The sequence below is a fragment of the Oncorhynchus masou genome, chromosome 3 (assembly GCF_036934945.1).
Source record: "Oncorhynchus masou masou isolate Uvic2021 chromosome 3, UVic_Omas_1.1, whole genome shotgun sequence".
NCBI classification, from domain to species: Eukaryota; Metazoa; Chordata; class Actinopteri; order Salmoniformes; family Salmonidae; genus Oncorhynchus; species Oncorhynchus masou.
The window spans coordinates 27,833,401-27,847,172 of record NC_088214.1 but is presented as its reverse complement, the minus strand read 5'-3'; the positions used below and the strand labels follow the sequence as shown (position 1 = coordinate 27,847,172).

The window sequence follows — 13,772 nt, the reverse complement described above, 5'->3', positions numbered from 1 at the left end:
TGAAAGGAAAACATTTTAACTTTATCACAATTTCTATGCAATAAATATAAACTGCATCAGGATAATTTTACATAGAGGATCTATTTTGATGTAAAAATCAATATTCCTTTTTAAGTCTTCCTGTTTGAGGTGTGTGTGGATGGTGTGATGGAGATGTTAACTACCCTGTTTCTTCGTCTTGGCTGATGTATGAACATGTAACAGGATCTTTCAGGCAAAGCTGACGAGCTTACAATTCAATAGTTGTTTACGTTGATAAAGAACATGTGTCCGCAATCGTTTTTAAAAATAAATTGCTAACTTTAGCTTCTTATGCTTATTTCAGTGTGATCCTATGAACATAGTCATACCGAGTGTACTACAGGCTGATGGGGACTAATGTGAAATCGGACCACTTTTCCTGCCAAACCTCACATCAAGTTGTTTAAGACACAAATGACCATGTTTGTCATAACCAAGGAAAAGCCTTTTTATTGAAACATAATACTGTATCAACAAACATTTAAGATGTGCAACAGCATGTCTAACTAAAAAGGCTTTATTATAAACGAGGAATACATTTGGTTCCATTGAATGTTTATACAGTTCCCTCTGCTTTGCTAGCCACACTGCTAGAAAAGCTTTTCCCCCACACAATGTCCATCTTGTGCATGTGAGCCTTGGAGGACTTGGAGAAGGTGCTCTTGACAATATGCATCGGGACAGATTTGCCACTGAGGTAAACTTTGTTCAGGCACTCAGGGAGCCAGGACTCTGAACACGGTGGCTCACCTACTCTCTCTGTCAGAGTGGCGGCATAGGAGAAGATGTAGCCGGTCATGAATGCATCGAACCCTGCCCGGTGGGAACCTCCTTCCAGCTTCTTCCTCTTGGACTTTTCTTTCTTCGCCACATCAGATGTGGACAGAGGCTGTGGCTCTGACATATCATTGCCTTCCACCTTTTCTTTGTCAGTCTTAATTTCTTCATCTGCAGACACAGCCTGTGGCTCTGCGACTCCGTTGCCTTCCTCTACCTTCTCGGTTATCGTTTTCTCACCGCTCTCTGACCCCTGTACTGGAGTCCCATCTACCTGCTCTGTGTCAGGGATCACCTGGTCCAGGCCCTGCTCTCCATCCTTCAGCTCCATATGGGCCTGCTTATTCTCGGAGGCGCCTTCAAAGTCCACGTTTCCCTGAGAAGAGTTTTTTCTTTTCCTCTTCCGTTTCTTTTTCTTTTCCACCTTGTTTTTTTCATCGTGCTGGATGATGAGGTCAGTGTCATGTGACAAGGGACACTCTGACCCATTGGGGCACCAACCGTAAGCCTGCAAAATACAGCATGTTAAGTTAACAAAATAGAGAAATTGGAATTATTATTTGTATGGCAGCACAGCCCCTGAAGTGACTTATCAACTGTATAAAAGCTTTCTCTTACCCTGCCAACCCACATTGTCACACCTGAGAAGCAGAGGTTCTGTTGTCTTTACAGGTCTGATATCTGATTGGAGGGTAACTTTTGAATCCAAACAACTCGGATGCTTATAAAAGGGCCGTTCACTTTTTTGTTCCTGAACTGATGTGCTGCGATACCTACACCTTGCCACGAGCCATGGTGCACCTCTCTCACTCAACATGCTTTGTAACTTAGGCTTTGCCTTGTATGTGAACCCATTCAAGTTATTAAATAATACTTGCTTTGATATTCGCTCCTCCTTACCATTCCTTGATCTTAGTCGGCCAAATGCATAATACTTGGGTGCACAAGGTTTACATAGTGTCTTGCATATGGCTAGTTATCTTATGTGGGCAGATTATTAATTGAATGGGTTAATTGCTTAGTCTTATTACGAGTTGCATGTGTAAAAATAAAATACTTATTACCCCATTGCACGTGTGTCAGCTGAAGTGTAACAGGGTCATAATGCAGGGTCAAGACACTGCATTGTTCAGATTCAGTTTTATTATCATTAGAAAAATAGCTTGGTTATACACTAGTTATTGCATAAGAGTCCATGAAGTGCCCCAGTGCTGATCATTATGGCACACATTTTTGGGATCCTTTAAAACAGAATCTGGGGATGCCTACAAGTTTAAGAAGTGATGTACTTACAGAGAAACGCTGGCAGACATTCAGCGGTCCCTCCGGGCTCGACCCGGCCAGGCAGGGCCTGAAGTCCACATAGCTGGACAGGTCGCCTGAGTATTTGCAGAACTCCAGGAACAGATGGTGCCCATTACCACCAACCTCAAGAGACTTGCTGTTGTCCAATTTACTGTGGGGGGGGGGAAAGAGCACCAAAAATACTAACTACTTCCTTGAATGTGTAGTATGGGTATGTGTCATGTTTAGTTTACTAACCATTTCTTGTAGGCATACTCCAGGTAAGAGGCAGCAAAGCGCAGCTCATACTCTGTGGCGTACTTGGTGTCATATATCCCAGCTGGGAACATCTGGGACAGGTCAGCAGTGAAAGTGCCAAGTTTCTCTGGCAGGTGGGCATAGAAGCACTGATACAGGAACACCATGTCAATCAAGCCATTGTGTAGAACCAATGGCTTGCGAGCACGCAGGAGTTCCACAAACAGCATCCGCATGTTTATTCCATGGGAATCCCCTCCCTGGATACAAGGAAGGAACAGAACTCTGGATCACTTCACCACTTAAATGTAAAAATAAGGAATAGCCCAGGATCTATGACGGATCACAACAACTTTATCTCACCTTGTCATTGCCCTTGAGATAAGGGACACCCTCAGCATATTGTTTGTTGAAGTCAAATCCATGTTGCACCAGGAACTGCACAGATTGTGGTTCAATTACATACTCCTCACTGCAGAGCAACGTCAGGTTGTACACCTGAACAAGGTACGTATCATCATCCTGCAAAGAGATATATAATACATCATAAAACAATGGAACGTTTTGTGTTAAGCTTTCTGAATGTCAGAATGTGCAAAGGATACATTTACCTTGTTTTCAAGCTTCTTAAAGCAAGCAAACCCAAGGGAGAGAATGGAGCGGGTGCGAGCTGCATTGCATATGGCTTTGTAACGGTCCTCTATGCATCTTAAAATTCAAACAGAGATCTAATGTAAAACTTGAGATAGCATAGTGAAAGTACATTGGGTAAACCCAATTGAATTAAATCCCTTTTTGACCGCATCCCTTTAGACTTAAACAAAACTTTCCATACATGTTTGCCTGTGGAAGAAGTGGTCAGAAAGTGCATTTTTGGACCTGAATGACTAAACATTTAGGAGATAGAGGTGGTCAAGGTTGACCCATTTTGCATACCCCACCATACCATGAGACAGCCATGTCTTTCTTCATCACCGGAAAAGATAAACCGGTTGAGTTTGATAATTTAATCAAAAAAGTATCAAATGTTATTTGCATGTGTTTAGATCCTATTTCACATCGGAAGTTTTTGTGTTTGTGCCCGCCATCAGCTGAGACAGCATGCTCTTGAATACAGGGTGGCTGTCATTTCGATCCTAGAAATACATTTCATAGAATGGACCTATCCCTTCAGACCACATCAACTTAGCTGGTATACCATCGAAATGTAAATTGAATTGAAATTTGAACATCTAATTAGTACAACAAAGATCACCGCCACTGTCAAATATCAACTTAAATCATGTATTTTCTACTATCTATATTTCAAAGGGTTTCCTATTTAAAGGAACAGATATGCCCATTCAAGTCAACATTCTATGATGTATGGACCTCCCCTCTTGGTAGTACAATTTTAGAGTTGACATTTCAATTTTATTCCCATTTTAGTTAATTTATCAGCCAAAACATGACACCCACCCTGTATCCAAGAGCATGTTGTGTCTGAACTGATAGCGGACACAATAAAACCCTTAGATGATGTCAAATAGTGTATAAGCTACAGCATATGCAAATATGAAGAAGAAAAATAGGAATGTACATGTCTTTTGTAAATAGACTTGAAGTTAATGAAAAAATAAAATACTTATAGAAAATAGTTTGACAACCCTGTGTATAAGCTTTTAAATGATATAAATCTCAGCCTATTGAAAAGATGGATGTCTCATGGTATGGTACGCAAAATGGGTCAACTTTGAGCACCTTTATCTCTTGAATGTGTTTGCACTCAGGTCCAGTCGCTTTCTAAAAACTTATACAATTGGCAAAATGCATGGGAGGTTTCGTTTAAATCAAAAGGGGTTCTGTCAAAAAGTTACTGAATTCAAATGATTTACCCCATTAGCTACATTAAATAATGAAGAAAAACCCAGAATCAACCATACTCACTCTGCCAGCAGAGCTTTTCTGCTTCCAAGACCACTCAATTCCTGAAACAAAACATGCAAACATATGACATTAGTGTCAATGGGCTTACATAAGAGACGTAAAACCATCAATGTACCCACAGCTGTTTGTCTGCAAAGCTCGCTGTAACTTACTGTATCCAGTGCAATGAAGGAGGCTGTCTTGATTGCAAGGACCATAGCAGGCCACAGTTCTTTGAAATTATCATTTTGCACATCAATAACAGGGACTATCATGGAGGATGACATAGCTAAATAGTTAATATATGGAATACAACCAAAATGTTCAACTCAGTGTAAGCTAGTTAGCTAACTGAACACGGGGAGTGATTAGACTTATTGAATGATCAGGGAGCTCATTGCAGGAGGTTTTCGGTTGTCCAGTGAAAGCTTCCTGTTCACTACTATGCGTTATTCTTCGTTTGTTGAGAAACGAATCAATGCAATCCGACAATCGTTTTCAGGGAGGAAGACCCAAATTCTTGGCAAGAATTAAGCGCAATGGTAAACATCCAACCAACGTGGTCTGAATGGGTCCTTACAGATTGTACACCAGCAACACACAAAGGACCCCAGTAGGAGTGGACAAAGTTTTCCAATTTAAAATGTTAAACAGTCGTTTTTACCATCCTATAACCATCCTTTCAATATGGGGACGATGTTGACTAAATATATATTGTATATTTTGTTAGTCTGCATTAATCGAATTTTAATGGAGGATACTTTATAGTTGTCTGGAAGAAATATTTGAAACATGCAGTCACATGGGCAGCTCAAACCCGTGACGTTATCAAACAACCGTTGAGGGCAGGTGCGCCATTTTGGCTCAAACAAAGTCGGAAATTATTTACTTTGCAATTTCATATTATTTGGCATGCTAACATCGCTTAATACTTTTGTGAACCTTTGTGATGATAAAATATCTTATGTGAGCTCATGGTTCAACCATGTTCTATTTAGTTTTGTTTCCTATGAGAACAAGTGTAAAGTTAGCTACAAGCTAGCTCTGTTGTTTGATTGGAATGCAAGTAACTGGGGCTAGAGTTCGCTTGCTAGCTAGCTGCATGCAGCAGTTTTGACTTGTTAGCGCGATAGGTATGGGTGGGTGTTCCGCTCCAAATTGCTCAAACTCAACAACCATTGGGAAGCAACTATTTCGTTTTCCAAAAGAGCCTATACGCAAGAATAAATGGCTTGTAAACTGCCGGCGTAATTTTGTACCAACTCCACATTCCAGACTGTGCCAGGCAAGTTTATGGGTGACTAATGTTAACCTTTACTGGCTAGCTAACGTTAGCTAGTTTGGTCCACCAGTCAACAATTCCCAACTCCAAATTAGAACAAAACATGTTGACATGTTTGTCTACACTTTGAATATAATAACTTATTTGATTTAGTGCAATATATAATGCACCAAGAGAAAATACATCGATATTTAGCCAGCTAATCCTACAGCTATGTCTTCTTGCAGGACCATTTTGAGCTGAGTCAGTTTGAAGAAATAGCCAGGTCGCCAGCAGGGGGAAAGAAGCTGAAACCAAACGCTATCCCCACTCTTTTCAGTGTGCAAAATCCACCTTATCCCATCACCCCACAGATAGTGCTACCTTTCAAACCAGAGCCAGGTAACTATTTTTTTCTTTATTTCTCAAAATCATAACATCTGTCAAAATAGATATTGACACATTATCAGATTGTTGAATACTGGTAGGCCTAATGCAAATGTTGGTCCAGTTGTGCTAATAACTTTTTTTTCAACTGTTAGTTCCTGATTGTAACAGTGGATCAAGTGAGTGATTCAGATGTGTTGTTAATGCTCTCTGTATACCTAGTAGAGAGAGATCTGAATGTGGGGGATCATGGCTATGCACGGCGGCAACCAACTCTGGGCATGGAGGAAGATGCTGATGAACTACACAAGGCAGAGGAACGTCCCTGCACCCATTGTCAACCTTACAAAACCCTGCTGGAACAAGAAATGCAACACACTGCCAGACTTCAGAAAGAGGTGTGTTGGTAGCTCTCTTTTCCCAACTAATTTCAAACGATTGCCTCATATTTCCTAAAACATCTTTCTCTAGTCAAGTCTTTTCAGTGTAAATTATGTTATGTGAAATTATACAATGGACCCTTTACACTTTCAGTCATTTAGAATTTTCTCACAGAAGAACAACATAGCATTTTGTGAGAATCTTGGAAAAGATAACACCTCCTCAACATGTTAACTTGTGTGCAGGCTGAGGAAATGAAGAAGAGGATGTTCAAACTGGACAGAATAGAGAGGGGCCTCCAGACATTTCTGTATGAAGACCAGATCCGTGCCCTGACCCTGACCAAGCGTTCCCGGAGAGCTGTGTGGTCCCACGAGACAGTGCTGAAGGCTCGTAAAATCCGATGTGCAGTCGGTGCCAAGGGTTATGAATTCCTCCGGGAGTTAGGCTACCCTTTGCCCTCTTATAGAACTTTATGCAACCGCCTGGAGGAAAAAATCATGGTGACGACAGCCATGGGCTGTGATGAGCTTGCAGAGCTTGGTCTAGGAATCATATCTACATGTGACAGTCCAGAGCGAGATGGGGACAATGAGGAGGCTTTCATTGGAGTGATGTCATGACTCATGAATGAGAGATTTTTTGATCAATTTGTTTGACTATGTGTTTCATTTTGAAGAATGCAACGCAAAATGACAGGACAATATAACAGAGACTGACGACAGCTAGTAGCCCTATGCGGTGAAGACAATGTGGAAGCATCTGTAGAATGGGAGATGTTAGTGTAAAAGCGTTCTTGCTTCTGGACTTGGTTTCACATAAAATTGTTTTTTTTTTTTAGAATGGTTTACTCATGCTAAAGAATTTGGTGTTTTATTTTGGGAATGAAACATAAGCTCCTTCAAAACAATAAAGAGCAGCAGTCATCTGCCTTAAAGCGGCAATTGGCAGTAGAAACAATAACAAAGTGTCCTCCCCACCCCTGGCTCAGTAAAAAGTTGAGCGATGGGTCGGGAGAAATTTAATCACTCTCAAATTCATAGACCTATAGATGCCAGGATTGACCATTCATGATATCAAAATTATAGTTTTAACAATGTTTTGATGCTATATAGTGTTTATTACATTTTCTTTGTCTACAAACATTGGAGTAAAACAAGTTTATATTTGGAGTTCTAATGGGGTTTGACAGTTGAACTAAGTTCATGAGACATAAGTTATATTCTTCAAGAATCAATGAGTACACATTAATTTCTAAGTCCAAAAATGGATGTAGCAACTGCTGATTGCTCCTTTAAGCTTTGAAGCTGCAATTTCAAATCACCTTTGTGCTCAATGTGAGGTCATAATTCAGAAGCTACGCTAAATAATTTGTTGTGCACCTTTTTTCTTCAGAATGTTTGACAAATGCAAAGGAAGAGCAGAATTTTTAGTTGCTCTTCATTGTCACTTATGTTAAGTGGACAAATTGGAGGATTTGTTTGTATTTTGTAATGGGAATCTGTTTAGCTGCATTTGGAAACTGCAATGCAGTATGCAGCCTTTGGAGAACTGTGGTAGCTGCATTGTATACTGGCTGCGCCCCCTGAACTTAGGCTGAATAACCTGAGGCTTCTTTTGTTACAATCACTAATGGGATATTAGCCAGCAAGCAGAACCTCTGGGTGGGAGGAGGATTGTAGAAAACACTAAAGAGGCAGGAGAGTATGCAGTACCCTGATCAAAACAATGGTACTGTAAAAGAATAAAGAAATCTATCTAGTAGGGCTGGGAATTGCCAGGGACCTCATGATACAATATTATCACAGTACTTTGGTGCCGATTCGATGTTTGGTATTTTATTAGAATCCCCTTAGCTGTTGCAGCAGATACTCTTCCTGGGGTCAACACAAAACATGAAATGTGAAATAATACAGAACATTAATAGACACAAAAAAAATGCATATGTAGCCTACATGTCAATACATACACACAAACCCTCGAGGTCAAACAGGGTAGAGGCGCTGCTTTATCTCGGTTTTTCTTTTAGATTTGCTGTTCATTTGAGCAATATGAGATGGAACGGAGCTCCATGCAATAATGGCTCTATAAAATATTGTATGCTTTCTTGAATTCATTCAAGATTTGGGCACTGAAAAGACCCCTGGTGGCATGTCTGGTGAGGTAAGTGTGTGTCAGAACTGTCTGTAAGTTGACTTTGCAAACAATTTGGGATTTTTAACACATCAATGTTTCTTATAAAAATAAGTGATGCATTCAGTCTCCTCAACTCTTAGTCAAGTGTTCCAAACATATCACTCATATGTCTTCTGCAAAGGGACAAGAAAGAGACTTGAGAAAACAAGTTTTGATTAGTCATGGAAATAAAAGTGCTGAAAACAAATTGGCTCCCTATTTAAAAAGAAGATGGAGAACAAGCTATGAATAAGAACTACTAGAGTTTTGGTGCAGGTACAGTCAACCAGCGCAAATATAGTATTGCAATATTGTCAAAATGATGCATCGTCAAAAAAATATACCAATATGTAACTTAATTTTTTTTTCATCACTACTATCAAGTAGGCTGCCTATGTTTGTGGCTTTTGTTTTTTGTGATGTTGAAGTGTTCACTTTTATCAACAGTGTGAAACATTGTTTTGCAAAGGAGACCATACCTTACTCATAGTACTATAACTATACTGAACAAAAATATACATGCAACATGTAAAGTGTTGGTCCCATGTTTCATGAACTGAAATTAAAGATCCCAGAAATTTTCCATATGCACAAAAAGCTTCTTCCTCTCAAATTTTGTGCACAAATTTGTTTAGATCTGTGTTATTGAGCATTTCTCCTTTGCCCAGATAATCCATCCACCTGACATGTGTGACATCAAGAAGCTGATTAAACAGCATTTACATTACACAGGTGCACCTTGTGCTGGGGACATTAAAAGGCCACTCTAAAATGTGCAGTTTTGTCACACAACACAACGCCACATGTCTCAAGTTTTGAGGGAGCGTCCAATTGGCATGATGACAATTGGCTCTGATGTCCACCAGAGCTGCTGCCAGAGAATTGAATGTTCATTTCTCTACCGTAAGCTGCCTCCAACGTTGTTTTAGAGAATTTGGCAGTACATCCACCCGGCCTCACAACCGCATATCACATGTAACACTCCAGCCCAGGATGCCACATCCGGCTTCTTCACCTGCGGGATCGTCTGAGACCAGCCACCTGGACAGCTGATGAAACTAAGTAGTTCTGTCTGTAATGAAGACCTTTTGTGGGGTACAACTCCTTCTGATTGGTTGGTTCCTAAGTGGGTGGGCCAAGTGAGCCCCTGTCCAGTTATGTGAAATCCATAGATTAGGGCCTAATGAATTTATTTAAATTGACTGATTTCCTTGTATGAACTGTAAATCAGTAACTGCATGTTGCATTGATATTTTTGTTCAGTATAGATACTATGAAACTGATTCATGAAACAGGAACTATTCTGTTGAACATATTTATCATATTTGGATTAGTAATATAGCGCTTCTCTGGAATGTTGTGACCTTTGAAAAGCCATGCCCATCACCCTGTAGATTTACTTTTAGCCTGTACTGTACTTTGACCTAATCATTCAGGGTAGAAAGAGCATTGCTATGGTCAAAATCAATTGCAGTGTTTTTCCAAAATTCTGAGAGACAAAAGAGGTGCAGAAAAGACGTTTCTGATTTTTGTTACTCCAAATATGAAAAGGCCTTTGGTGCTGAAGTTATTTGGAGTTCTCAGAATCAGACATGCTACTTGTAGATGTGTTTGTATATCACGCATGTATTCTACTCCCACACAGTTGGACCCCTGATCCACTTCTTGGTAAACCTTGCTAAATTGTGATCAATGATTCCGCATTGAGGAGTATATATACAATCAGTTTGATAATGTTGTTTTTGAAGATTTACACAACCCTTTTTGTTCTATAGTTCTCCTGTTTTGGCATTATTTGTCAGCCATCACACACAGTATATGAGCATGGAATCAGCATGGAAAGAGCATGGAATCAGAATGGAATGAGCATGGAATTCAGTGCCTTGGATCTGGTGTCTATAACATTCATTAGAATACAATACAACTTGACAAATTTTCCTGACCATTAATTACATTATCCAAAAATGTAGCCTCATAGAGAAGAAAACGTATCTGGAATTGACAGGTTAGTGTTGGGTTTCACAACCCTCTTACCCTAAAGTAAATACTGGCTTACTTTGTTTGTTTTGGGGGCAGTGCTTACCTGAGATAAGGGCTTAAAAACAGCAGCGTAACATTGTATTGCTTAGTTGTGTGAAGCAGAAGATAGACTCAACGAGGACAGAGGTCAGTCCGGGTATCATGTCATTCAGTAGTCCATATTTTGCATACTGTATGTAGCAGAGACTATGGCTATGTTCCTTGCTAGTGATACATACGGAGAGTTGTAATGACCATCACAACTGAAAATGAACTTCTGACATCGGCCTCTCTCTTGGAACTCTTTTTAGGTAAGGTTTGGAGGACATGATGCAGGGTCTCTTGACTTTGTGGCTGTGTGCTGCTCTGCCAGGGCTCCTATGCGCATCGCCTCTGTTAGTAGAAGGGGACAATGATGCCTCCAAGATCTGCAAGCCTGCACCGCACTGGGAGATCAAGGGCCATGGGGCCCCCATGAAGGAGCTGCTGGGAAATGTAGTTGTTCTGGCTCTGCTGAAAGCAAGCTGACACTTCTGCCGCACACAGGCCTCCAAGTAAGAGAGAAGTCTTCAGAATCTGTCTTGCATAACATTACTGTAAACCTACTGCAACATACTGTTATTATACCACTGTGCAAAGATTTGGTATAGAAATCAGTAAGATGTAATAATAATGTATTTACAAACAAATGTATGTAAAGTTGTTGATGTAATGCTGCTGGTGATCCATTTCAGATTTATTGAGAGCAGCCTTCCCAAACAGTAGAGAAATTATATGAATTATGAAAGAATGGGAAATGAGTTAAATAACGCCATCTAGTGGCAATCAAGTGGCACCTCGTCATGACTGATCTGCCATTGTCCTGTTGCTGCTGAGTAGACTAGGAGGCCTGCGTGACAAGCTGCTCCGCAGCAACCTGACAGACGTGTCGTTCCTCATCGTGAACGAGAGGGAGGCCCAGTCCAGAGCCATGTACTGGGAGCTGAAGAGGAGGGCCCCCCCGGGCATCCCTGTCTACCAACAGGCCCCGCTACAGGACGACGTCTGGGAGGCCTTGGATGGAGACAAGGACGACTTCCTGGTATATGACAGGTAATAATGGAAGGTAACACTGCCACTATTACCTTGCTTTCCAACCAAGGTGCAGAAATTGAGGCGCAAAAACCCTGATGGACCATGATAATGGTGAAATGCCTTGGCTTTACTTAAAGGTCAAATGCAGCAGTTTTTTTCTCAATATCAAATGATTTCTGGGTAACAATTAAGTAAACCTACCTCATGGTGATTTTTTTCCATTAAAATGTTAACTTGAAAAAATAGCTTCTTAGCGAAGATAAATTTCTCCAGGAAGAATTTTGCTAGGACGGTCTGGGAGTGGTCTTGAGTGGGGAGGGGGAAACTTAAAACGAACTGTTACTGGCAGAGGTTTGGAAATCTCTTACTTATTCGTCTATTAACTAATTTACAGACCAAAACACCATCCCACCAAAACATACTGACATTTCAGTCTGTCTTTTTAAACAGCTCTTACACTAACAGGGCATTATCATCATTTTCACAATTTCACTCTTTTGGATCTTAAACAATAAATAAGTCATTTTTTCAACTTCCACTGTCCTCCAAGAGTAACTGAATTACTTCTTCACTTCAATATGACTGGTAAGAGCCATCAAAGAGGGCCAAAATACTGCCATGTTGTTTCTCAAAATGATACATCTCTCATGAATAAGGAATGGGCTTGTGTTGATGGAAGGAAACCCGTCAGCCCTAATCGAAGGCTTACCACTGCTCTTTGACTTTAATGGTATGAAGTATCTATCAGGTTGTATTGAGACATTTTCTATCTTCAGAGATATTTAGAACTGGTGTGACACCTCATTCGTGTGGCCTTGTAATGTATCTCTTTCCTATCCCCTCCTCTCTCTGACAGATGTGGGAGACTGACGTTCCACATAGTCCTACCCTACAGCTTCCTCCACTACCCCTACATAGAGGCAGCCGTCAGAGCCACCTACCACAAGGACATCTGTGGCAACTGCACCGTAAGTGAAAGCACAATTATTAAGGGAACTGTAGACATTTCATTTCAGTTTGCCCCCTCAATTGAAAACACTACTGTCTGCAGAAGTGCTCCATAGAAATACAATTACTAGAACAGGAAAACTCAACAGACTCTTCTCTTTCTAGTAATTCTCTCTCTCTGATTTGGCCTTGTAGCGTAATAAAGGTTCTGATTAGTAAACCTAATAATAGAGATCTCTCTGCGGATCTCCTAGGTGTATTTTTAGCTTGTACCTGTTTTGTTAACTTTAGTTTGTTCTACTCTTTTACAGGTAGACTCCAACACAACCTCCTCAGCTGGGTGGAACAGCACCCGGAGAAACGAGACACTGAGCAGTTCAGAGATGCGTGTTAACGAGACAGACAGTACAATGAGGTCTATTGATGTCGATACCGTCAGCAGCCCAGTTCCAAGTGATGGACCCCAGATGTCGTCTGAGGGGGGTGGTAACATGTCACACATACATCATCAGCATCATCAGTACCCCCACCACCACCAGCAGCAGCATCAGCATCAGCACCACCACAATCATGGATCAGATGCAGATAAACAGGACTCCAATTAACATTGTGTCGTTTATGAGACGAGTAATTGTTCATTAGCATGGTGGTGGTGGTGGTGGTGGTGGTGGTGGTGGTGGTGGTGGTGGTGGTGGTGGTGGTGGTGGTGGTGGCTTGTGTCAGTGACTTGACAGTCCGATAAATAGTTTTGTATGAATTCAATTTGATTTTGTCTGTGCCTGTCAATTGTGTCTGATAAGGCAAACCTGTACAGTAAACTGGAATTACTTAGGCCCTGGAAATACAGTATGTCTTCCCTACATGTGGTCTGGTGACAGGTCCTGCTCTCCTCTGCAGTTTATGAAGTCTGCAGGTCAAACCCTACGGAGGTGTCTGTAGATAGATGCTGTGCTAAGGAAAGTTGGACTGACAATCACCGAACCCATGCAGGGCAGTGTGCTGGACTTCAGGGTATACTTGTCAATGTCTTGACTATATTTCCTATTCATTTTGCAACGCATTTCATGTATGTTTTCATGGAAAACAAGGACATTTCTAAGGGACCCCAAACTTTTGAACATTAGTGTATATATACATGATATATACGTTCTGGACTCAGACATAAGATTTACGGTCCAGGTTGCTGGTTGTTCACAATTAAAAGTATGATTATGTTGTTGTATGAATGTAATCAAAATCATTTCAATATGTGGTGTTTCTATGTTCATAAAGGGTGGGTTTA

The 13,772-nt window shown here is 40.8% G+C and overlaps 2 protein-coding genes and 1 pseudogene across 3 annotated transcripts; 2 read left to right on the top strand and 1 right to left on the bottom strand.

Annotated features, from left to right (window-relative positions):
* Positions 1-522: 522 nt before the first annotated feature.
* toe1 (target of EGR1, exonuclease) lies at positions 523-4,842 on the bottom strand. The gene is made up of 7 exons (XM_064937045.1): positions 4,419-4,842; positions 4,267-4,307; positions 2,952-3,048; positions 2,704-2,862; positions 2,341-2,600; positions 2,092-2,254; positions 523-1,306 (listed from the first exon to the last, which is right to left on the bottom strand). The coding sequence occupies exons 1-7, from the start codon at positions 4,530-4,532 to the stop codon at positions 578-580; spliced, it is 1,563 nt and encodes a 520-aa protein (XP_064793117.1). The 5' UTR covers positions 4,533-4,842; the 3' UTR covers positions 523-577.
* Positions 4,843-5,085: 243 nt separating this feature from the next.
* Positions 5,086-9,036, top strand: LOC135513944 (THAP domain-containing protein 1-like). Of its 2 annotated transcripts, none has more exons than XM_064936993.1 (4): positions 5,086-5,530; positions 5,755-5,908; positions 6,119-6,291; positions 6,520-9,036. In XM_064936993.1, the coding sequence occupies exons 1-4, from the start codon at positions 5,381-5,383 to the stop codon at positions 6,895-6,897; spliced, it is 855 nt and encodes a 284-aa protein (XP_064793065.1). In that variant the 5' UTR covers positions 5,086-5,380; the 3' UTR covers positions 6,898-9,036. The 2 variants fall into 2 exon arrangements, with proteins under 2 accessions (XP_064793065.1, XP_064793055.1); XM_064936983.1 differs by having other exon boundaries at positions 6,116-6,291.
* A 1,508-nt stretch (positions 9,037-10,544) lies between these two features.
* Positions 10,545-13,158, top strand: LOC135513934 (selenoprotein Pb-like; annotated as a pseudogene).
* The last annotated feature ends 614 nt before the right edge of the window (positions 13,159-13,772 follow it).

What these genes read in the sequence shown, in the direction of transcription:
- toe1 (XM_064937045.1), bottom strand. Translation starts at nt 4,532, where the DNA reads ATGTCATCCTCCATGATAGTCCCTGTTATTGATGTGCAAAATGATAAT. An exon ending in CCTTCATTGCACTGGATACA is followed by an intron (nt 4,308 to 4,418) that starts GTAAGTTACAGC and finishes GTTTTGTTTCAG; the next exon opens with GAATTGAGTGGTCTTGGAAG. An exon ending in AGAAAAGCTCTGCTGGCAGA is followed by an intron (nt 3,049 to 4,266) that starts GTGAGTATGGTT and finishes TTGAATTTTAAG; the next exon opens with ATGCATAGAGGACCGTTACA.
- LOC135513944 (XM_064936983.1), top strand. Translation starts at nt 5,381, where the DNA reads ATGGGTGGGTGTTCCGCTCCAAATTGCTCAAACTCAACAACCATTGGG. An exon ending in CACATTCCAGACTGTGCCAG is followed by an intron (nt 5,531 to 5,754) that starts GCAAGTTTATGG and finishes GTCTTCTTGCAG; the next exon opens with GACCATTTTGAGCTGAGTCA. An exon ending in ACCTTTCAAACCAGAGCCAG is followed by an intron (nt 5,909 to 6,115) that starts GTAACTATTTTT and finishes CTGTATACCTAG; the next exon opens with TAGAGAGAGATCTGAATGTG.